Here is a 24,089-nt window from a genome sequence, read left to right on the forward strand (position 1 = left end):
ACAACACTGATACGATTTAAATATGTGTTGGGTGTCAAAAGAACAAAACCAAACGTTTCCTCTGTTTTTAAGCTGATTTAAATAAACACAACATCACACTTTAACTTCTCTGTTCCGATATAGCAAAGATGGGCCTTTTATGGAGCTGCTTTCTTCCTGTATCTGCAAAAGTATGACTTATTTAACCCTTTCGATGAAGTTAGTACAAAGTCTTCATGCTATAAATTCTCTTTGATTCTTGCTGCTTAAATTTCACTGTTGGAATGAAGATAACGTACCAAAATGCTCAATTTGCATTTTTCTCTTAACATAAAATTACTTTTCTTGACATTTTCTGACCTGTGATTCCAAAGCTGGGGTATCTGCACTACTATTTTTTTATATTTTGGTATCCAGAGTCATCTGCATTCTATTTGAGAAACTGTATATAGATTATACCTTGTTTACATTTCATTCCATGTTTAGGCCTATTTTAATTCCATTATAGACTAGATTCAGTCTTGGTCAACTTTGAAAGCCAAAATTGGCAGATGTTATTTTGATTGAAAACTTTGAGAAGCACTGATCTACAAGTTAAACCAGAATGACTGGATAAACGTCTTAATCACTGTGATGGAAAGGCCATCTCTTTATTTAGTTACAAATTGGCTTTTGGTTGCTTTGTGGAGCATTGATTTGCCTCCCAAGTCGCTCTAATCAGTATTGGCAGTGTTCGCCCCGGCCGCTTTGTGCTGAGTGCATCATAATGTTGGATTAAAACTGGAATAGGGGGAAAATGCATCTGAATTGCCGGGAAATTAGTGTTATCATGAAGCCGCCTTTTTCCTCCGTCAAACATAACAGGTGCACTCAAAACCAGTCACTTAAAAAGATTAAGTTTAAAAACTGTTCCATCAACAATGATGCATTGACTTTCCTGTCCACTCATACTTGTTTTCTTATAAAACAACCTGTGACTGTTTTCATTGTGTTAAAGGTGCACTTTGTCCCTTTCTGACAGGGTTCCACTTCCTGTTTGTCTCCAGATGCTTTGCCTGGAATGTTTTTTTTTTTAGGGCTTAAAGGTGGAATGGACAATTTTTTTCAGCACATTTTTTATCATATTTCCTCGTGGCGTGGATAAATCATTTGTCCTGCCACGTATCAATCATAAAACGCACCTATCGCTCACCTGCAGCCGCGTCAGGCTCGTCCCCACGTTTCCGCGTGCCTAACCGCATGGATCTATCATAATATAGTTCCCTCAGTGTACGGGGCAAAATGAAGACGGAGAAAGACAGTTCGAGCTGACGCAGAAGTGGACAGAAATCTACGGGAGACGAGAGATGCGATGCGCTCCGTTGCGCTAATAAACAAACGCACGTGTGTGTTGTATCCGTCCGCACGGGGGAGGGCGCATGCGTACTTACGCCTGCGTTCTAGTGTGGGGTCCACACTAGTGCGAGTTCAGTTGTTTTATGTTTACACGGGGCAGAGCAAGGGATCCCACCGATGACGGCTTGTTGGGGCAAAATGGCAGCTCTGCGCAAGCCAAACGTAAAACCACGGAACGAACAAGCTTGAAGGAGGAGGATAGAGGGAGGAGGAGACGGGTAGAGCGTGATCCTTATTGATCTTTATTTAGTCATCTTTATTGCTGAAATAAGGTGGCGGCCCTTCCTCCAGAAGAGTAGTATACCTTTACCTTTTATTTTCATCTCTCTTTTTTCCTTTTATGTATATCTTCCTATCTCGTGTTTGTCATGATTCATTCCTTTTGTTTTTCTACCTTTTCCTTGTCTCTTATGTGATGTTGTTGTCCAGCCCCCCAGTGTACGCCCCTGTCTGCCCTCTCCACCCACCCACCTACTCATGATCCTCTCTGCTCCCTCCTCCTGACCACGGTGAGTCTGGTCAAATCGCCACACAGTAAATACTAAAACTATCTATAATCAATGCTTGTAATGGCAAAAACACTGGTTTTCCTGTTTATAAAATAAGCAGTTTGTGTAAAGCTGTGCAGACGAGACATTGTTGCTGTTGTGACACAGGAAGGAAGTTGAGTTGGTGCAGGGCAAACTTGAAAGATTAGACAAACATAAACAACTTGTGTCACATAACTGTTACATGATTTGCATATCGTGATGTTTTTAAAAACAACTTTTATTTTCATGATTCATGCGCTCTTCATAGTTTTAGATTGCTTGGTGAAATCTACCGGTCACTCACTCGGCATTACTGCGACCGACGAACAGGAGGAGTGGGCAGTGAGCCTACAGCTGCATTTGAGAGTGAATCAGCCCTACTGTGTCATTTCCAGGGCAGCGCACATAATACATGGAAGTTCTTGTGATCGTTCTGATTAAAAGAAGCTGCGAGCTTTTAATATACCGTATTTTCCGGAGTAGAAGTCGCACTGGAGTAGAAGTCGCACTGGAGTAGAAGTCGCACTGGAGTAGAAGTCGCACTGGAGTAGAAGTCGCACTGGAGTAGAAGTCGCACTGGAGTAGAAGTCGCACTGGAGTAGAAGTCGCGAGTAGAAGTCGCACTGGAGTAGAAGTTGCACTGGACTATAAAATGCACAATAGAGAAGAAAGAAAATTGCACTGGAGTATGAAATGATGTGTAAGTGTGAAAATAACAAATAATATCACATATACTTATACTCCAGAGCAACTTATACAAGTGTAAATATAAGTATAAGTCGCACCCCGGCCAAAACTATGAAACTTATAGTCCAGAAAATACGGTAGTCTAATATTTTGGGGTCCTTTTGAAGCTATATATTGTATTATGGCAAAAGCAGTGATTTTAATTTTACACTCTGAGTATTACTATTATTTAGATTTTTTTAGATTATTGGTATTGGCTTTTGTTAATGATGGAGAAGGTACAAATCATTCAGTAAGACTTAATTTATTGGAATAGCTTTTTAGATGTTTCTCCACTAATCTTTCATGTTCTACTTCTTATGTAATTTGATGAATGTTGAATGTTTAAACAACCTGTCTTGATGTAATTGTTTGAATGTGTGGCTCGATGTTTTGGGGTTCTACTAGATTTGAAAGAAATTAAATCCTGCTGTTCTTGTGATCGATGAACTGGACTGTTGCTTATAGCTTTTAATCAATAGTCTGCATCTCTGTTCTTTTCCGGTCGGCTTTATTGTGAGTGACCCGGACATTCAGCGCTGTCGCCTCCTTCTGGGATCAGACCCAAATGAACGAGGGGGTGGTGTCAGATTAGCGGCGGCTCAGACCTGGGTGGATTGTGGTTTGATGGTGCAGGATTACGATGGCACAAGTCTGTTCTTAACACACTCCCCTGAATCAGTTGTGCAGTTAAAGGTGTCAGGTGGGCGTTTGTGAAGGAGGTGTCGTCTGCGTCTGCGGTTTAAACACTTACAATTTGACTTTGCAGTGCGGCCACATTGGATAAGTAATACAATCTGCAATCAACACAGGCTGTATAGCAACATTTAGATATTATCACGACTGTTGTTTTGAAGGTGTGGAATATTTAAATCCGGAGTACCGTACCGACTATAAGTAAATATGGCTGTTTTCGGCTGAGTGCTGATAAGTTTGGACGGCTTCAGTGAAAAATTTTTGAAGGAAAAAACACTTGTCCAACAGAAAAACATGCATTCTGTATTAAAACAACGTAATCGGCCTCTCTTGTCATTTTTGCTGGAATTTTGGTGTTGCTAACCTCAATAATGGTCGGATTAGTTGCAGAAGTACATTACTATTTATTAAGGTAGGGCATCCAACTTAATACATTTAACTAGTTTACTATAGAGCAACCTTTTAATGACTGAAGGGAAAACATTTTGGCTAAAAAGGATGGCAAGGCATGGAATATTTAAATCTGGAGTACCGTATTTTCCGGACTATAAGTCTCACCGAAGTATAAGTCGCACCAGCCAAAAAATGCATAATAGAGAAGAAAAAAACATATAAGTTGCACTTGAGTATGAAATGCGGTTGCAAGTGTGAAAATAACAAATAATATCACATAAGTATCAGTCGCACCCGGGCCACAACTATGAAAAAATGTGCGACTTATAGTCCGGAAAATACGGGTATATCGTTTATAGTAAAAAAAAATACTGCAAAATGAGGTATCGTTATGTTATGCTGTAAAGATATTTTTGCACTTTTATGATTCATTCAAATTAAATGTAAGCCATTTTAACAATAACATAGAGGTTAGATATCTGTAAAAAACACACAAAAAAACAACAACATTAGAATATTATTGGATTTTTAATTTAGTTTGTATTAAAGACATAATAAGATGACAAGTCAGGTTTTTTCATCACTGAGATATGTGGTATAGTCGTCATATCGGGCAACTCTACACAATTAGCACTTTTTCTGTTCCAGTAAATCTCACTAACGGCTTCACAAACTAATGCAGTTAGTTACATCACTAACTAAATCATTGTAGCGTCCAACAATTACCGAGGTTTACTGGAAATTCCTAACATTGTTTCCCCTTTGGATGATGTTTTGTCATGTGATGTTTTTTGGGAGATATTTATTTTAATCCATTTTGAGGGGTTTTGTATTAGTAATCTAAATGTTTTCTCCTTTCTCTCTCAGGTCACTCTTCAAAGTCTGGAGAACTTCCTTTGCCTTTTCCACTATGTCCAGCATATCCCCAACCACACCAAAGATGCTCTGAAATTCTGGTACGTTGAAGTTTGATTTAATTTCAAACAGTTTATTAGTATCAGTCTTTGTTTGGGACATAACAAGAAATCCACTGAACACCTAATTACATCCATGTTGTTATGCTTTTGTCTACTATATTGGTACAATCTATGACCTCTGGATCATCATTTTGTGTTTTGGACATTTTAAATCACAAAAGAAACAAGTTGGCTGATTTCGGGTTGAACACTACACGCGTATTTCCTGTTTTCATGCACAAATCCCTTTTTTTTTTTTTACAACAAGAAGGGGAACGAGGATATTGTGGTTAAAAGTTGATTTTTAAAGAAATAAAAACACTAGAAAACACTACTAACTTTGAAAATCTAAACGATGTGTTTCTGTGCTTTTGTTGGCCTTTTATGTGACCAAAAAGGGATTTAATTGATTCAGGGAAAAAAAAAGAGAAACACATTAGCAACCTTTGACCAAAACTACTTTCCGCATTACTTACTCGTCAGTGTAATTCCTTTCTTTTTAAGGGTCTTCTGGAGCAAAAGCTTTCTCATATTATGCAATCTCGCTGCATTAGAGTTTGGAAAGCCGGGCTGCATAGATTTCCATACTGATGAAGTAAAGTTTAGGGACATTAGCACCTCCCGAGCTTCTTGTTTGTACCCAGAGCTGTTTAAGTAATGCATGCACACTCCACCTGGACTTGGCCACATTAGTATTCATGAAATATGGCTGTTTTCGGCTGAGTGCTGATAAGTTTGGACGGCTTCAGTGAAAAATGTTTGAAGGAAAAAACACTTTTGTCCAAACAGAAAAACATGCATTCTGTATTAAAACAACGTAATGGGCCTCTCCTGTCATTTTTGCTGGAATTTTGGTTTTACTCTCTTCAATAATGGTCGGATTAGTTGGTGAAGTGCATTGCTATTTATTAAGGTAGGTCATCCAACTTAATACATATAACTAGTTTACTATAGAGCAACCTTTTTAATGACTGAAAGGAAAAAATGGTCGGCAACGCCTGATCTGATTAACTATTAATTCGATATTTTAAGGGCCAAACCTTTCTTTTACTAATGTTTACTCCTACATTATTCACCTTTTATTACTCATCCACTTTTACCTCTGACCACTACAAACCCACATTTCGTTTGTGTTAGCACTTCAGCTTAAGCATGAATTCTACACTACCTGGAACTGATAAAGTCACCACCAAAAATATAAGTTCACACACTCTAGTATTTCCGCCTTTTAGCTTTGATTACAGCCCGCATCCGCTGTGGCATCGTTTCGATGAACTTCTGCAATGTCACAAGACTTCTTTCCATCTATTCATCATTGATCATGGGAGAGTCAAATCCTTCTCCAGCTCATCCCAACATTCTCAATGGGGTTCAGGTCTGGACTCCATGCTCACGCTCCTGAACCCACACGTCCACAATTCAAGCCCAATGAATCCTAGCATTGTCATCTTGGAATATGCCCGTGCCATTTGGGAAGAAAAAATCTGTTGATGGAATAACCTGGTCATTGAGTAGATTCAGGTTGTCATCCGACTTCATTATTTTTAAATAACGTGTTTCCAGAGAGATAATTGCTCATGCAGTAATTAACCAATAGGAGGCTTGTACTTGGAGTATTTGCTTTGTTAAATCCAGGTGGTGACTTTTTTTTTTTGGACCAAGCAGTGTATTACAGCACTAATGAGGATTGATGAGAGGTCTACCCAGGTCACCCTTGAAAAAGAGGTTTTGATCTCAATGGGTTTTTACCTGGTTAAATACAATTATGGCTTGATGGATGTGTGTGTGATATCACTCTGGAATGACTCCCACGAATACGGCTCGGAAAGAGAAGGGACACATCACAGCAGCCAAGTTAAATGCTAAATTAATGTATAACGCTGTTTTTTAAAATCCCTTCTAAGTTGTTGGCAATTATTAAAGGTGGTATGGACGATTTTTTTCAGCAAATTTTTTATCATATTTCCTTGTGGCGTGGATAAATCATTTGTCCTGCCACGTATCAATCATAAAACGCACCTACCGCTCACCTGCAGCCGCGTCAGGCTCGTCCCCACGTTTCCGCGTGCCTAAGCGCATGGATCTATCATAATATAGTTCCCTCAGTGTACGGGGCAAAATGAAGACAGAGAAAGACAGTTCGAGCTGACGCAGAAGTGGACAGAAATCTACGGGAGACGAGCGATGCGATGCGCTCCGTTGCGCTAATAAACAAACGCACGTGTGTGTTGTATCAGTCCGCACGGGGGAGTGCGCATGCGCACTTCCACCTGCGTTCTCAAATCGCCGAAAAATCGTCCATACCGCCTTTTAATAAAATGTTTTTTTATCAGAAAATATACACTTTCTGGTTTGCACGAAACGTTGTGTGGACTGGAGTTGTTTAAGATGGATTCTTGCGAGTTTGAAAACTCAATACAGCTTGAAAGGTTACACTTTGAGTGGCTTGAAAATGTCTTTGTAGTCATGATCGGTAGCCTTATGCAAATCATATGACGGTGGCGTCTGTGGTAATGTCTCTAGAATAAGGTCAACATTCTAAATAGAACTGTTTCTGAAATAAAAGACTGAATGCCAGTCAATCGTTGAATGTGAGTTATGAGGAAGCAAAGGTCAGAGCGATAAATGTATCCAATCAGAGACGTTGTTGGATGAGAACTGAGTGGTCATGGTTCTGAGTGAGGGATGAGAACTGAGTGGTCATGGTTCTGAGTGAGGGATGAGAACTGAGTGGTCATGGTTCTGAGTGAGTGAAGAGACTAAGTGGACGGGGCTTGCAGTGCCTTCTGAAACCCGTTCTTCTCTCATGGTACAACATCAGGTACAGGCTCTACTGCTTTATGAACACGTGCTGTTATGGGAACAGGAATGCACTTGGATAGCATCTGAAAATGTCTTCAAACAGTGACTTGAATAATCTGCCCTCACTTGACTGACCATGACATTAACCACAGAGTGTGACTATATACTACACTTTTCCTTACATAACAGCCTCATAATCATATTATTTTCTTTTTGATTGGATTGTATTATTTTCTTTCTGATTTTTGTTTTTGCCATCTTTTTCATTCTAACTCACTTCAAACATTGTAATATTAGATAATTGAATCAAGACTGAAACTAAATGCAATAATATAATTGTCATATTAGACTATTTCTGTTCTGTTATGTTGAGAATATTTTATTATTTCCATTGATCAATTTACAGTAATTAGTTATATTTAATATTTTGCCCTTCAAATTCCACACTTATTTTATTGGGCTTTTAAAATATCTTCCCCACATTAACAGAGACTGATCCACCCTCGCTGTGTGAAGGAGAGGTTTCGCAGGTCTTTCCTTCCTGCTGCTGTCAGACTTTATAACAAACACTGTTAGTCCTACTGTGCAATTACTGTCATGATTCATGTGTAATTACAGTGCAATTCATGTGCAATTCATGTCATGACACATATTCATGTGCAATTACTGTCGTGATCACATGCAATGGTATTTATTTATTTATTTTTATCTTTATTATTTTTCCCCTCCATCCCTTGTTGGAAAATGGGAGGTTTTGTCTATGGGAGTTTTTGTTTATAGGAGATCTTCTACTGAAAGTGTTTTTCAGACTTCCTATAAGTGATCTGTTATTTTCTTCTGTATCTACCTCTGTATCTTCCTGCGTTGCATCAATGAAATTTCCCCATGTGGGACAATAAAGGAATATCTTATCTTATCTTATCTTAACAATAGCCTTCACAATTTAAACAATAGCCTTCACAAAGGCTCAGATAACCCAGTGAATCCATAATAAGTGAAAAGGATTGGATAAAATCATCACTGTTATTGTCTTCACCTTTATGTTGGTTTTGATTTAATTTAGAGCTTCAAATGTACTTAAAGCCGCGGTAGCGGCGATGATGGCTCTCGCCACCCGCTCGACCGCCTTCCCGCGCGACCATATTTTGATCACAATTGCCCCAACACTGCATCGTCTTATACTTTATTCTTTAGACTTTGTTCTTTAGACTTTATTCTTTAGACTTTATTCTTTAGACCCCTCCTCCCTGTACCTCCGTCACCTAGATACAGACACCTGCCGCTAATGCTGATGCTAACTCTAATGCTAAGACCACGGCACGAGAGGAAATGTTCCATCAAAATAAAAGAGGAAGAGGAAGTGAAGGCATTAATTGCGCTCCTGCTGGCCAATTGTGAGAATACACAATATCTGCAGTGTGTTTTTTTTCATGGCGTCTCGAGTAGAATATAATCCATGAGTTTAAAACAAATCAGACAATGTTGAGTTTTTCACACAATGGGTAGGGGGCGCTATAGAGTCAATTTGTTACATGGTATTATTTCCATTCAGATCATAAAAACGCATTAGTGAGTGAAATATGAGCTCCGTAGATCAATTCCAATAGGCGTGACTTGTCCTTGAAAAAAACAGTAAATTAAGCCTTTTTTGAGGGCGTGTTACGCGAAGACTGTAGGGAATATATATTAAAAAACATTTTTTAATGAAATTTCAATGTCTTTAGACGCAAAAATTGTTGTTTTGAGCTCGATCGGACAAAAAACCCAGGACTTCCTGTTTATCATAGAGCAATGCTGCCAGGTGCGTTTTACTCTTCAAAGGTCAGAGGTCAAAGGTAGCTCTATCACTGTCCCAAGTTTCATGTGCCTAGGCCAAAGATTAAGAGTGTCATGTTTTTTCTTTTTTGAACTAGTTGGCACTGTTGTGACGGGCGTTCTCGCAACCTCCATTTTATTCGAGTTCGGGCCGAGCCGATCGAGTCTATGTCCCATGTGTGACATTCATCAATGTTCAGGGGGTCAAAAATGCCCGAGTTGTGGCAAAATGACCATGAAAGAATAATAATAAGAAACCTGGCAAGAACAAAGACTTTCCATGGAATGGCTCGAGCCAATTGGTATTACAGGACTCCAAAACAATGGATCTGAACATTCATTGTAATGCCTTATTTGCATTGAATGGCTGTTTGTTTGTCTCTGTATTCTTTCTTATATATGTTGTTCTTTCCTTTCTAATCTTTCATTACAGTGGTCATTTAGCCTGTGCGCATCAAGGTCCTCTACAGGTCAGCGAGGGTTTGTTGTTGTTGTTGTTTTATGGCGGTTGGCATCCAATTGTTGCATTACCGCCAGACTTTATTCCTCAGACTTTGTCGTAGTCCGTTGTTGTTGTTGTTGTTGTTGTTTTATGGCGGTTGGCATCCGAGTGTTGCATTACCGCCAGACTGGTATGCAAGCGTTGCATTACCGCCAGACTTTATTCTTTATACTTCATTCTTCAGAAACACAGGAGCTCAAAGCCCACAATTTCTTCAGACTTTATTCTTTAGACTTTATTCTTAGGTTTGGCCGCCTTTCGGAGGCCTGTCCCCTTCACCATGTGACATCATGTGCTTTCATGTGATACGCTGATCTGCTGCAAATCTGGAAGGCTTCCATTTGAAATTCCAATTTAATGGAATTTGTGCTGCAGAACAGAAAATTCAGTCAGCCATCGTGCAAGGAGGTATGCGGTCAGAGCCGGCTGAGCTGAAGTTTAACCCAAAATATACTCGACATGACGGGAGCAAAACCTTCAGGATTAGAGACGTTTGGTGAGCTAAAGATGTGTTTGTAAACCCACAGCTTGTGGACGGCTATTGTGTCAGCCGATGGTGATTTAACGGCGAGAGAACTGTGGACGATTGGTGATTTGCTGAGCTTACTCGGGATTTCCTAAGTTTATAATACTGTGAAGATGCTTTAGTTGACTGACAATGCAGTTTTTTAATGTGACAAATGCAGACGAAGTAAGAATTATGCTAGAGACAAATGAGTTAGTTTAGCTTTCATTGAGTCCCAAACCATTTGACATGCGGATGGAAGATTCTTACCAATGTTAGAGGGTTTTATTGACCAAATTGATTATAATATCTGCTAGTTTTAGTTTACATTTGGGCTAAAATATTCTTACTACTGCAAAATGAGACTAAATGCCACAGGTGTATAAGATTTGAGTTTACGTCCTCCCGTGAGCTCTTGGAGGATGAACACATGCGTGGAAGGGAAGGCATGTTGACTTTCTGCTAACAAACTACAAACTGGATTGAAGACTTTTTTTGTTCAGTCGCTAAAGGGATGTTTGTTTAGTTGCTGCTGCTTAAGAATAATTATTTCCACTACTTCCTCAACATTGTAAGATGTTCATGCTCTTCCACCACGTCTTTACTGTGTGTTTTTGCGGCTGCTACACTAGGCATTCAGTATAAGTATGTATTGGCAATTTAAATACACAAAATGCACCTTAAATGTTTTATGAAGTAAAAACCATAAGAAAAAAAAAGGCGACCACTGTTTGAGAATCACTATCTCGGAATGCATCAAGAATGTACTAAAATGTGCTAATGTTGCTAATGTTGTTGGGATTCAAGTATTGCAGAATGTGAATGGACGATCAAATAAACCATAAAAGTGCAGCAATTTCACTTTATATACTTGTTTGGAAGATTGCACTAGATGTTTCATAAGAGAATATACTATATTCTAATTTTGCATATCTCAAAAAAAATAAATGTCTAATCCTCTCCACAATATTCCTGTACAGTATGATATAGGATTGGATGGTATAGACAAGAAATAATAACACCTTTGTTTGGAATAAATGTTTCTTTTTAAAAGATATTTAGATATGGCTGTCATGAACGTAAACAAGACACGACTTTTAATCAATGCCAGTTGACACAAACGGTCAAACGTATTCCCCAAGTCTGACCTCCAAACCACATGACCGGATGGAAAATTAGGTTTATTCCAAATATAATGTCATCATAATACTGTACTGATCTAATTAGTAGCGTTCCACTTTTTGACCTCTCCTGTTTTAACTCTTCCAGCTCAGACATGAGTGGGGCCAGTAACACGCTGGCGAGGGAGTTCCTGACCGATGTGCATCAGCTGTGCAGCGCCGTGGCCCAAAGAGCAGAGGCCCGGGACGAGGATGAGGAGGAGAGCCACATGTTCGCTCTGGGGGAGTACCTGGTCCGAGGGCGGGGCTTCCTGCTGCTCAGCACTCTGGACTCCATCATTGACCAGGTCAGTCGGAAAACTTACCTGTGTAAAGAGACCGCAGTGTTTGAATTTAGTCGACGAGATCGCAGTTGCCCACAAATAGTTCATTTATCTCACAAGCAAGACATGAAATCGGCCAAACCAATTATGTTTTTGCTTCTCCTTATTCTTGCACTGTCATACAAATGTTAGTATTATTTGACAAACGATTTCTGCAGAGATACTTCTATTCCTGTGTATTGACAGCTTCTATTTTTGAATCTTGGACTTTTTGTTAAGCCTTATTGTGCTTTTGTCTGCTCTACGATGCCCATCAGTAATTAAGTAATATTTTGGACAATTTAAATCGCAAAATTGATGTAAAATGACTTGTATTAATTAAAAAGCAAGTCTGCTTCCTCACACATGACACTAGCAAACACATTCACCCATTGCACAGCCCTGAGCACCATATTGTTCATGTTTACGCACGCACTCGCTCACTGTTGACTAGTTTACAATAGCGTTTCAATATATTCAGTGCAGCCTGTTGTAACAGTTTCCCATCAGCCTCTCTGACCTCAGCTGGGCCTAATCTCTGCCATCAAAAGGAAATTGCACACAGTGTTTGCTCAGAGGACACGGTTTAATCAAAAGCATGATATTGGCAATACGGTTCAGACATATGGGATCTAAACAATGCAAATATACTTTTTTCACATTGTTCATTTATCCATGGTAAACCTAACGAGGTCTGTCACAATAATTACTATATTGGCTTATTATTCAATACATTTTGGGTGAATAATATTTTTGGGGCTCAATATTTATTGTCGGTACCTTTTTCTTTGCCCTGATGGGAAACTTTTTATTTTAGTTTTTTGAAGTACAAGAACATTTTGAGCAAGGAGTAGAATAATTAGCATATCCATTACTCAAATACTGTAGATACCGACTAACGATTTAAGTGCTTCATTGTAACCGTTTACTTTTTGTTGTTCTGTCTCCAGCACCTTGTTGTTTCGTAACTGGAGATATTTACTCTGAGCTGAATGCTTGTTTTGCTTTCCGTTACACCCTTGAATCCTTTGTGAGCGCTTTAATTTGTAGCCGCTAAAAAGGCCCCAGACTGACTGTGTTCTAGTTTCTCATTGTCAAACGCCACAGTTCAGAAGGGTCTGCCACGATTTAATTCAGAGCGCAGGCTTCTCTAAACCTGAACCTCACATCAGAAGTAACAAGTGCCACGAAGGAGGTTAGAGGCAGAATTTGTACAGCCAAAGTTTGACCTTCAGCCTCTGTGCGCGCTCACAGGAAAAGAGAGCTCATTTCACTAGTTTCGTACACTTCTACTGAACCGCTGATTGTTAAATTGTAACTTTTAAAAACTACTAGAACCACACAAAAAAACGATTTTTGTAGATTGAGCCATATTGTATGTAACATCATTTGACTATTATCTTATCTTAAACCTCTTTAGCACGTTTTGCTCCTCAGTTAGAACAAAACCAAACTTCTCTTACCTCATATCCCCTTTTCTTTGTTTCCTCGTAAGTCCGTAACAGTGTTTGTTTGCTAACCCACCCTTCACTCACACCCATCTGAACTCTGAGAGATTAAACCGGTGATAAGACTGACTCTCTAAAGTATTGGAGACGTTTTTATTCCGGATCCGTGGCAAAGTTACTGCCGCCAGTGCGCGAACAAACCAGGAAGTGGAGTTTTCCCATGTCGTGATCCGCCACTCTATTTACGGCGAAATGTAAACTTTTGAAACGGGACTATCACTTTTTCTCAGACCAAAGAAAGCGATGTAAAGGACTGAGGAGCTGTGCATAACAGTGCCCCCCTCTGGTAAACATGTGCCTTTTTGAGTTATTTTATTTTGAAGAGTTTATTGCAGCATAGAACCATATAGCACTATCAATATCAAAAAGTTGTTTAAGAGCGATAGATCTAATCCAAGCTCTAACTCTGGACCAGGTTATGGTGCTCTAATGATGCTGTTTGCCACCTTTGTGAGACAGGAAATCCAGACTTTGGGCTTGACTAACGGAGCTTAGCCACCCATCATGCTTCACAATACAGTACAATAAAATTCACACCTCTGTACTTCTTACCACTGACTACTTTGTCAATTAGCAGCAGGTCAATAATAAAATGGGCTTGATATGCTGCTGTTTGTTAAAGTACGTCATTTATCTTTTAATTTATCACTACAAAAAAACACATCTATGTTATTTTACAGTTTGCTCAACGTAAACCCGGGTCGAGCTCCACATTTGTACAGCGACACATGCGTGACAGTTAGTGCGCTCGTGCTGCAGACAGAGGCCGTATTGTGTAAAAGGCACCAGGCTCTGACAGCTGCTCCACTCCCCCCCCCGACGTGCCGAGAGTCCAGACCTCTCGCTACGTTCAGTATTGATCCCATAATTTTGCACAACAATATTATTGTTGTGCAAAATTATATTTGTATTATGCAACAGTGGGAACAAGTCATGGATAAACTGCACCGCAGATACAAAGCACATGGGGAGTTTATAATCTGTAAACTCATAATTAATGTGGTTATGCCGTTTTTAAGTCTCTATTTTTACAGTAACCAATTACTGAATAAAATTAATTATGTTTAATCTGCTCAAATGTGAGCAATTAATCGTCTACTGCAATTTATCATACATAATGCGTCAGTGGTCCACTCATTTCTTTTGTGGCGGTATATTTTCGGCAGCCAATTTATTTCCTACTAGATAGTTGTCATCTTTTGTGAAAGAAAGTGGAGATATTGCATAAAAGCTAATTTGCTTTGCACAGCTTTAGATTGAACCACATGAAGCTTGTTTGTACAATTGTTTTACACATCAAATGCCTATGATTTATTTTATGTTCACGCTTCTTGATATTTGAATATTTCTGGTGTAATTAACTTGCAGAAATTTCATAATTTCTAATTTGAGAACTATAATAAAGTAATATTCAATGGTTCTGGTTCTTCAGAAGCAATAGCTTGTCCTAGTAAAATCCTATTATAAAATAAATGCACATGTAACTTACCTTTTTTATTTTCTAAATCTAAATTTCATCAGAGGCCAGTAGAAAAATAACCAAAAAATGCAAAAGTTTGGCAAAAGCTCTCAAAACAGTGAAATATCTTCATGTATCTGACCCAAACTGTACTCAAAAGGCTACAACTGCACAGGAGTTTATGCAGAAACAACTGTTTATACACAAAGGTACTAGTCAACAGTGTCTTTTTTTAATTAGAAATATACAAGTTAGGCCCAAAGTCACTGGGATAGACTCCTGTCACCCACGACCCCCTAACGGGAACAAGAGGTAGATAATGAATAATTATACAAATTAGATTAAACTCATGATCCACTCCAAAATCTCTCTTTATCTTTTACTTTTTGCTGTTGTCCCATATAAATCCTTTTGATCTAGTTTACTAATAAAAATGTTTGTCGACTAAGACATCATCGACCCATTAATTGACTAACTAAAGGATTATAGCTATACTTATTTCTCTAGTTGTAGAAAAGTATGAAGCTTAAACTATTTCCAGAAGTAACATCTTCATTCATTCATTTTCTACAGCTTTTTCCCGTTAGGGGTTGCGGGTGACTGGAGCCTATCCCAGTGACTTTTTCTTATTAAAAAAATAAATAAAAAATTGTTGGCAAACTTGGTAAATGTCCCACCAACCTGTGAATATCAGTGGGTTACAGTGATTCCGTGGTCTCAAATGTTCATAATATATGATGGTTTATTGATTTTCTGGTAGTTGTGGCATCTATTGGTGGTTCTCAAATTTTTAACCCCAAGTATCACATAAGATAAAATTTAGCTTTCGATTATCACCAGATTTAAACCCGGACAATCGCTCTTAAATGAGACAAAATCGGGCTAAAATAATAAGATACCATGGATAAGGTAAGTCTAAATAAGGACTAACTAAGGATTACAAAAAACATGTCCACATTTGTCTCAAAATGGAATAAAACTGACTCTGTGCGTGGCCCTCTGCAGTTGGCATGGATCAACATGTTATTGTGACAACTCTATACGTTACACAATCTATTTTAAAGGGCTAACTTGGATCGCAGTTGCTAATTCCTGCAGTCAATATGTTTTAATTCACACTTGTTGCTGGACGTTGATTGCTTTTAATTAGCACGGTGAGGTGCTGGTTCTCTCTGTGGTGAGGAATGCTCTGAATAGACTCGAGATCCTCAAAGTCTGGGAAGTGTGGCTGTCAAACACACGCCACATTGCACACTGACACTGTTCTGGCTCTTCATCAGAAACTCCAACAGAAAAACATTTCAGACGTAAGCTCCAAATGGTGGCTCATGTGTAGTGGACGCTAGTGGCAGACTTACTGTACATGGATGATATATGTGGACATTTTCAGTAGATGACGGGGCAAGTTTGCAAATAAAACTGCCGATTTGTATTGTTTGATTGCCAAAGATGGAACCGAACTGTTAATTTTTCTGGATTGTGGCTTTTTTAATGCATGGACATATTTAATGACATTTTTAAACAAAACTATGGCATCATCAAAACATCAACAACACTTTATCCTAGTATTTTCTTTTCTTACATAACCAATGTACACAGAGGCTAAAGCTACCCTGTACTCACTGTGGATCAGACTTGGCATTCTCATTTGTTTTCTCAGCCTTTTCTCTTTTGCTTGTACTCCCAATTAGGTTTTATGCTGTTTCAAATGATTTGTTAAAGTCAATTAAAGTCTTGGGAGAGAAGGGCAGTGCATAAATATTATACTTAATTCAAAGCTGCTGCTCAAGTAGTTTGGTGGATCATTTCGGAACATGTTTTAGTAGTTTCATCTCAAACTCCAACCGGCTTTTTGTGCAACTTTCCCTTCTGTTTCTAATCTGTGTTGCCCAGACTGTTGACCAAAACATTCTATTTTGCTGTAGAGGACATCGTCGAGGGCACTTTTGGGTTGCTGCAAACTTTTTCTAGTCGTTGGTTTAGGAAACTCCTTGTGTAGATTTGGTCTGCATTCTGAGCCAATATACAAAATTTAAACATAAATAAAACATAAACACTTTTAAGATAAGATAAGATTTTTACATCAGGGGAAATACTTTATTAGCCCAAAGATACATCAAGGGAGGCGTATTACTGCAAAAAGAATAAAAAAAAAAAAAAAAAAAGTCCAAAGCCTTTTTTCTGATGCACATCCAGTATTTCACTCTTGTATTTCTTTTTTTGAAAACCTTTACACACATAGGAATTGCGTCGCATTACACATTGATTTTAGATCCATAATGTGTATAAAATGAGCAAAACTTTATCATTTAGGATTCTTCGTGCATATAAATATATACCAGATAAAAATAATAATATGCCTTGTTTAAAGTAGTGTTATAGTGGGATTGTGTTAGTGGGATTGACTTGGAATGGCATCGAGCTGTGATCACACCACGTCTTGGTTGTACTGTACATTCTCTCTCTTTCTCTCTGTGTCTCCCTTCCTCTCTCACTTCCTCACCCCCTTTTAACTTCCCAACTCTCTGCACTTGTCCTTCTTTCTCTTAGGAGTTGACCTGTCGGGAGGAGCTGCTCACTCTGCTGCTGTCACTGCTGCCACTGGTCTGGAAGATCCCAGTTCAGGAGGAAAAAGCCCCAGGTTAGTGCTTTTACAGATATTACTAATGTGTGTCGTACCTCAAGGTGTGTGGAGCCGTGTGACTACTTTGTAACTAAAGATTGTGATTTGAAATGCTTCATTCACAATAATTGTGAATGAAGCATTTCAAATCACAATCTTTTATTGTCTTTATTGTGGAATGTTCCTGTCCTTATAATCCTCTATATAAGAAAACTTCTGTCTTTGTGTGAATAAGTCCTTTTATTGCCTTGGACTTGGTTATGCATTGTTTTGACATCTTTCGACAATTAGAATAATCAATATAATAATTATATTTTGATAATCATTAACAACTGTTAAATAGTTTGTAAAGACTTTAAAATACATGCCAAAATACTGTACCTTTTATAATAAGGACTGCAGCATTATCAAATAAAAATGTCAAAAAAGAATAAAACTATTTCTGGTTTTCATCAAACTTACATTGGTTAAACATGTATACCCTAGAAATACTGGTTAATTAGTTGACTAGTCGACTAATAAGAACTAATCACTTCATGATCACTTTGTTGGTTAGTTGTTAGTTGCAGCTCTACAATTAAATTGTTATTTATTTATTTATTTTTTAATGGAAAAAGTTTTAAGAATTGGAGCAAATTGTGCGGAAAATGCATGCATTTTAGTGATTTCATTGTCTAGAACTAGTAATGCTGGCTTAATGGGATCCAGATGAATCCTGTCTAAACCTGTATTTGACAGCTTTGGTTGTTGCAGAGCCTTGTGACCTCATAATGACACTGGTATTTAGTACATTAGCGTTATCTTTTCTAACATAGACCCTAGACATTTTTACTTTATTAATTCTTCCGAACTGAGAAAGTCTTAGCAACCAATGAAGTGCACCTGACACAGATTCCTCCTGTGAAAAGTGTTTCAAAATTCAAGATTGATTTTAATTGACCTTTTGTAAGCATAAACATTTTATTTATTTTTGACAGATTTCACCCTGCCGTCATTACTGGAGGTGTTCCTAAACTGGGAGGTAAAGGCCGTACCTCTCAGAGCGGGACAGAAGGCTGGGACGGATGAACAGACCCAGGGGAGGAGACCACGACTATCCAGTGGCACATGGAAGTCCCGGCGCTCACGCAGGACAGCCCAAAGATACTCTGTAAAAGATGCTCGCAAATCCCAGGTGTCAACGTCCGATTCAGAAGCCAACAATGAAGACAGGGCTGTCCCAGGACCAGGAGGTGTGCGCAGCAGGAGGCCCCATGGAGCCAATTTAAGAGTCAGCTGTCAGCATCACAGATCTGAGCCTCAAACACACACCACAACATCCAACGCAAGCACCATCACCGAAAATATGAGCTCCCCATACCACCATCCCCGAACCACCGGGTCCCAGACGGACACCGAAACGCTCACAGACCCAGCGGCCATTTCCATTTTCAACCGAATGGAGAACTCGCCGTTTGACCTATGCCACGTGCTGTTGTCCCTTCTGGAGAAGGTGTGCAAGTTTGACATGAGCATCAATCACAACCCTGGCCTGGCGATCAGCGTAGTGCCCACTCTGACTGAGATCCTGACTGAGTTCGGGGAGTGCTGTGGTCCTGCGGGCATGGTGGGAGCGGGGGCAGAGGAGCTGGCCGGAGGCTGGACAGAGGAGCCCATAGCTCTGGTGCAGAGGATGCTCCTGCGCACCATCCTCCACCTGATGTCTGTCGACGTGAGTCAGAGCGAGACACTCCCCGACAGCCTGCGCCGCAGCCTCACCGACCTGCTGCGAGCCACACTTAAAATCAGGAGCTGTTTAGATCGACAGACCAACCCGTTTGCCCCTCGGCCCAAAAAGACCCTCCAGGAAGTCCAGGATGACTTCTCCTTCTCCCGGTATCGCCACAGGGCGCTGCTCCTGCCTGAGCTTTTGGAGGGGGTCCTGCAGGTCCTGCTTGGCTGTCTGCAAGCTTCCACACCAAACCCCTTCTTCTTCAGCCAGGCTCTGGAGCTTATCCATGAGTTTGTGCAGCACCGCGGCCTGGAGCTGTTTGAGGCCACAGTGCTGCGTCTGGAGGGCCTGTGTCGGGCCCGGGATTCTGAGATCGGAGGAGAGGCGGCAGAGCGTCTACGGGGACTCATCGCCGGTGTTTTTAAGATCATTAGTGCCGTGAAGAAGGCCAAGTCCGAGCAGCTCCATCAGTCCGTGTGTGCCCGGAGACGCCACCGCCGTTGCGAGTATTCCCATTTCCTGCATCACCACAGAGACTTGTCGGGTCTGCCGGTTTCTGCCTTCAAGCAAGGGGCCAGACGTAACCCCTTTGAGGAGGACGGGGAGGGGAAAGACGGTGAGGTGGACACTGGAAGGTACCCAGAGCGCTGCTGCTGTTTGGCTGCTTGTGCTCATCAGTGTCTGCGGCTGCTACAGCGGCTCTCCCCGAGTGGGCCGGCTGTTCTACAGGTGCTGGCCGGGGTCCAGGCAGTGGGTATCTGTTGCTGTATGGACCCTCGGTCAGTGGTCGGACCCCTGCTCCATGCCTTCAAAACCCCAGGTCTGCACAATTACCAGTCCCATGTCCTGAGCGTACTGGGGCGGCTCATCCTGGACCAGCTGGGAGGGGGGCAGCCCTCGGAGAAGGCCAAACTGGCCTCCTGTAACATCTGCACTCTGGACAGCAGCCAGCTGCCCGGGCTGGAGGAAACCCTCCAGCAGGGGGAGCACACTGTGTCCAGTGGGCTATGTTACCGCTCTCAGGGGATTCTGCCCAGTGGTGGAGGCACAGAAGACATGCTGTGGAAGTGGGACGCACTACAGGCCTATCAGGAGCTTGTGTTTGGAGAGGACTGGACACTCAGCCAGCAGGTCGCTGGCCACGTGTGTCATCTGACTCTGCGTGGCAACGCCATTGTGCAGTGGCAGCTGTACACTCACATCTTTAACCCAGTGCTGCAGAGAGGAGTGGAGCTTGCACACCACGCACAGCAGCTAGGCGTGTCCACGGTCTGCACCCAGGTCTGCACCTACCACACCCACTGCCTGCCCATCGAGGTGCTGCTGGTGTATCTGCAGACTCTGCCCACCCTCCTCAAGTCCAGGTGAGAAATTTGACAACATAGTCCAACAGAGAGAAAATGTTGATTTGAATGTCAATTGCTTAGTGCAGTCTAATGTGAGACAGCCAGTACAACTCTATTCATTATGACTAAAAGAGTTATTAATACAATAATGCTCTGAGAGAGACTGATCATTACAATTCTATTCAATTAAAACATTTTTAAAAATCCCATCCTGAGTCACCCTTCTTACATAACCCAAACTTGCGAAATCCAAACTCATTAAAACTCTGTGATGTAGATATCTACTTACAGTAAATTCACCTTGGACAGGTTCGCTGTCATTAGAGCTCTGCAGCTCATTGCTAATTAATGCCAGTCAATAATTGATTACAGCCGAGGACGGCGAATGGGGCCCCTGAACTGATTATGTAAGTCACAATCCTTACTGGCCCTATCATATCACATTAGAAAGAGGATGGTTGTTTTGGAGCTGTGGTTGTCTGGTCTCTATTCAGTGGTTCAGTGTTTTCTCTGCTGCCGGCTGATCTTACAATGATGTTTTCAGAAGAGAAAAAGTCAATATTTGCTTCTTTAGGTTATTTAAAACAAATACTTGCTTGAACTGTTTCACTTTAGCCTTTCAAATGTATTGCTATATTAAATTCATAAAATACACATGATATGACTGTAAGGCACTGTACAATGTGTAGTGTAGTTCAGTTTACTGGCATGTTTTATTTTTATGATTTCATTATTATTATTAAACGTGTCCTTTTTATTTTGAAAATGCTGTTTCATATAATCCTCTTAAACCTGTAGAAAAAGCTTCAGATGTAGTCATCTGGACTCAGTTAGAAAAATTAGACATTTCGACTCTCATCCAAGAGTCATTGTCAATGACTCTTGGATGAGAGTCGAAATGTCTAATTTCAGATGACTACATCTAAGATAAGATAAGATAAGATATTCCTTTATTGTCCCACATGGGGAAATTTCATTGGTGCAACGCAGGTAGATACAGAGGTAGATACAGAAGAACAGATCACTTATAGGAAGTCTGAAAAACACTTTCAGTAGAAGATCTCCTATAAATAAATAAAAACTCCCATAGACAAATAAATAAATAAATACCATTGCATGTGATCCCGACAGTAATTGCACATGAATATGTGTCACGACAGCACATAGATTGCACATGAATTTCACAGTAACTGCACATGAATCTGAAGCTTTTTCTACAATGGAACACGCCTGGACGAATGAGGGATTACACCGACATAATCCTCTTAAACATTTGCTCATCACAACCTGTAAAAAAGCAAATACTATATTCTATCATTTATAGTTAATCTTTATAATTATAAAGAATTTATAATTGGGATTTAAATAATATAATCCAGTTTATTGTAGCACCATAAATACCACCACACCACATAATGGTAAAAAAGACATTTTGTGTTTTTTCGCCCAAATCGCCCAAATCCCCTATTTAAATAATTGCATTACTCTGGTTTGTTTCTATTTCATAAAATGCTATATCAATTATTTCATCATTCTTTTTCAAACAGGGTGATCCGAGACCTATTCGTCAGCTGCAACGGTCTGAACCAGGTGACTGAGTTGGTTTACTTGGACCAAACCCGATCTTTGGCTCTGAAAGTGTTCGAGACTCTGATTATTGGTATCGGGCACAAACAGGCCGAGGGAGTGCTTCAGGAGCTGGAGAACGCTGATGCAGAGGAACGAGAGGCTGTTTTCGCTTTGGCCGAAGAGCTGGGCTCCCGCGGGGCTGGCGAGGGTCCACAAAGTCTCAGTAAATTTTATGAAGGTCTAAAAGAAGCTTACCCCAGTCACAAAAACCGAAGCGGACAAGGACGCGGCCCGGGACGTAGCCGTGCAGAGACACACCTTCATGTTATCAACCTGTTCCTTTGTTTAGCCTTTTTATGTGTAAGCAAGGAAGCCGATTCAGATAGAGATTCAGCCAATGATTCAGAGGACACGTCTGGATATGATAGTACTGCTAGTGAACCACTAGGGGGCAGACTTCCTTACCTGAGCCCAGATAGTGTGGCTCTTCCATCCAAGGAGCAGGTTCGAAGGGCTGCCGATGTGTGGTCCGTGTGCAGATGGATCTACTTAACCAGTCCCTTGTTCCAAAGACAGTTTTTCAGATTAGGAGGGCTGGACATTTGCCTGCGCCTCATGGCTATGGTTATCCAGAAACTCTCCTGCAAGACCAAAGATGGGAAAGCCAAAAAGAAGCGGGATGGGAAGAGTAAAGGTAGTCCAGAGTCCACTGCTCCTAATCCTGTACTGGGGCAGCAGCAGGAGGAGGGAGACGTCCCCAGCCCACTGCACTCTGAGGCCAAGGCAAAAGACCCAGCCAAAAAACTGGAGGAAGAGTGGCAACTTCAGAGCATTCGTCTTCTCGAGGCGCTGTTAGCCATTTGTCTGCACAGCGCTAACACAGCCCTGCAAAGAGTTGAGCCTGAGCTGTCACTGCAGGTAGGCCCATGTCATTTATTCTTTAAACATGTTTTCAATGTATAAGTAGTATTTTTATTTTATATTTTATGGATTAAAAGTGTAGCTAAATTATTTCACTATTACCATCTGGGATATGTTGTCATTTGTATCCCATTTATACCACTGTCTGGTAAATCTAATATTTTTCAGTTTATAATGAATGTCCAGTCCTTGAAAGTGACGTCCATTTCTTTGTGATGGCTTACATTCCAAACATAGCCATCTATTGTTTCTGTTGGAGTTTTATTTCAGATTCAGTAGTTTTAAGGTCAAGCGAGATTGCAATTTTGAAAGTAATTTGCCCTGCTTTACACTTTTACACTGTTCTGCGGCTCTTCATATTATGTTTTGCATTAATATACATATTTACACGGCACAGAAAATATTGTACACACATTTAGTCTGTGGCCACCAAAGTCCTCATTTAGAATGTAGAATTTGTAGATCTAGTATATTTATTTTTCAACACTTACTGTCCATTGGCTAAATACACACCATATTATTTGTTATATCACAAACATACAGTTATTATTATTTGTATTATTATACTGTAATAATGTATTTCTGTATCTGTCTACAGCTTCAGTCTGTTGAAGAAACTCTGTCTGAGGTGAGGGACCAGTTGGCCCGTTCAGGAGTGGTCAACTCTGACCTCGCCATCCCACTGTTCAACTCCCTCCTGAGGGTCGCTTTAGCCGAGGTCTCGTCCTGCCCAGACCCACCCGAGGAGAAACCAGAGAAGGTAAGACCTGTTCGTTCACATATACCACTCTTTCAAATTGTCTGTGTTTGGGGTTGACACAAGGACTGTTCTGCGATCCCTATGGCTTACAACAAATCAATATTTAAATCAATAATCTTCATAATAGCCCCATTTCACACCAATCTTCCTTTGTTTATTGATTACAGAGACATTGTTGCCAGTGTTAAGTCTTCCCTTTTATATCTATTGCCTGACAAAATGAGAAGTTCTGTTTATCTAGACACAACCAACACAAAGAAATGAACGCTTTTTCCAATTACAGTTGCGCGTACTTGGTTGCTAAGGAGCCATTATCTGCCTGACAGAATAGCAGCAGAGGTAAATAATGATAGGCTTTCTTTAGAGCTGCCAGAGCCCGCACACCTCCTACATGCACACTCAGAGCGCTG

The 24,089-nt window shown here is 40.4% G+C and overlaps 1 protein-coding gene across 2 annotated transcripts in view; it reads left to right on the forward strand.

Annotated features, from left to right (window-relative positions):
* lyst (lysosomal trafficking regulator) overlaps positions 1 to 24,089 on the forward strand; it is a 98,306-nt gene that overhangs the window by 13,897 nt on the left and 60,320 nt on the right. For both annotated transcript variants that reach the window (XM_072436987.1, XM_072436988.1), the window contains exons 2-7: positions 4,587 to 4,675; positions 11,569 to 11,767; positions 17,300 to 17,390; positions 18,350 to 20,447; positions 21,977 to 22,916; positions 23,518 to 23,679. In XM_072436987.1, the coding sequence (XP_072293088.1) occupies positions 4,587 to 4,675; positions 11,569 to 11,767; positions 17,300 to 17,390; positions 18,350 to 20,447; positions 21,977 to 22,916; positions 23,518 to 23,679 (3,579 nt within the window). The remainder of the gene's footprint in view (positions 1 to 4,586; positions 4,676 to 11,568; positions 11,768 to 17,299; positions 17,391 to 18,349; positions 20,448 to 21,976; positions 22,917 to 23,517; positions 23,680 to 24,089) is intronic.

The sequence above is a fragment of the Eucyclogobius newberryi genome, unplaced genomic scaffold, assembly GCF_026437365.1.
Source record: "Eucyclogobius newberryi isolate DKJ021-1_F unplaced genomic scaffold, fEucNew1.0.hap1 SCAF_8, whole genome shotgun sequence".
Lineage (NCBI taxonomy): Eukaryota > Metazoa > Chordata > Actinopteri > Gobiiformes > Gobiidae > Eucyclogobius > Eucyclogobius newberryi.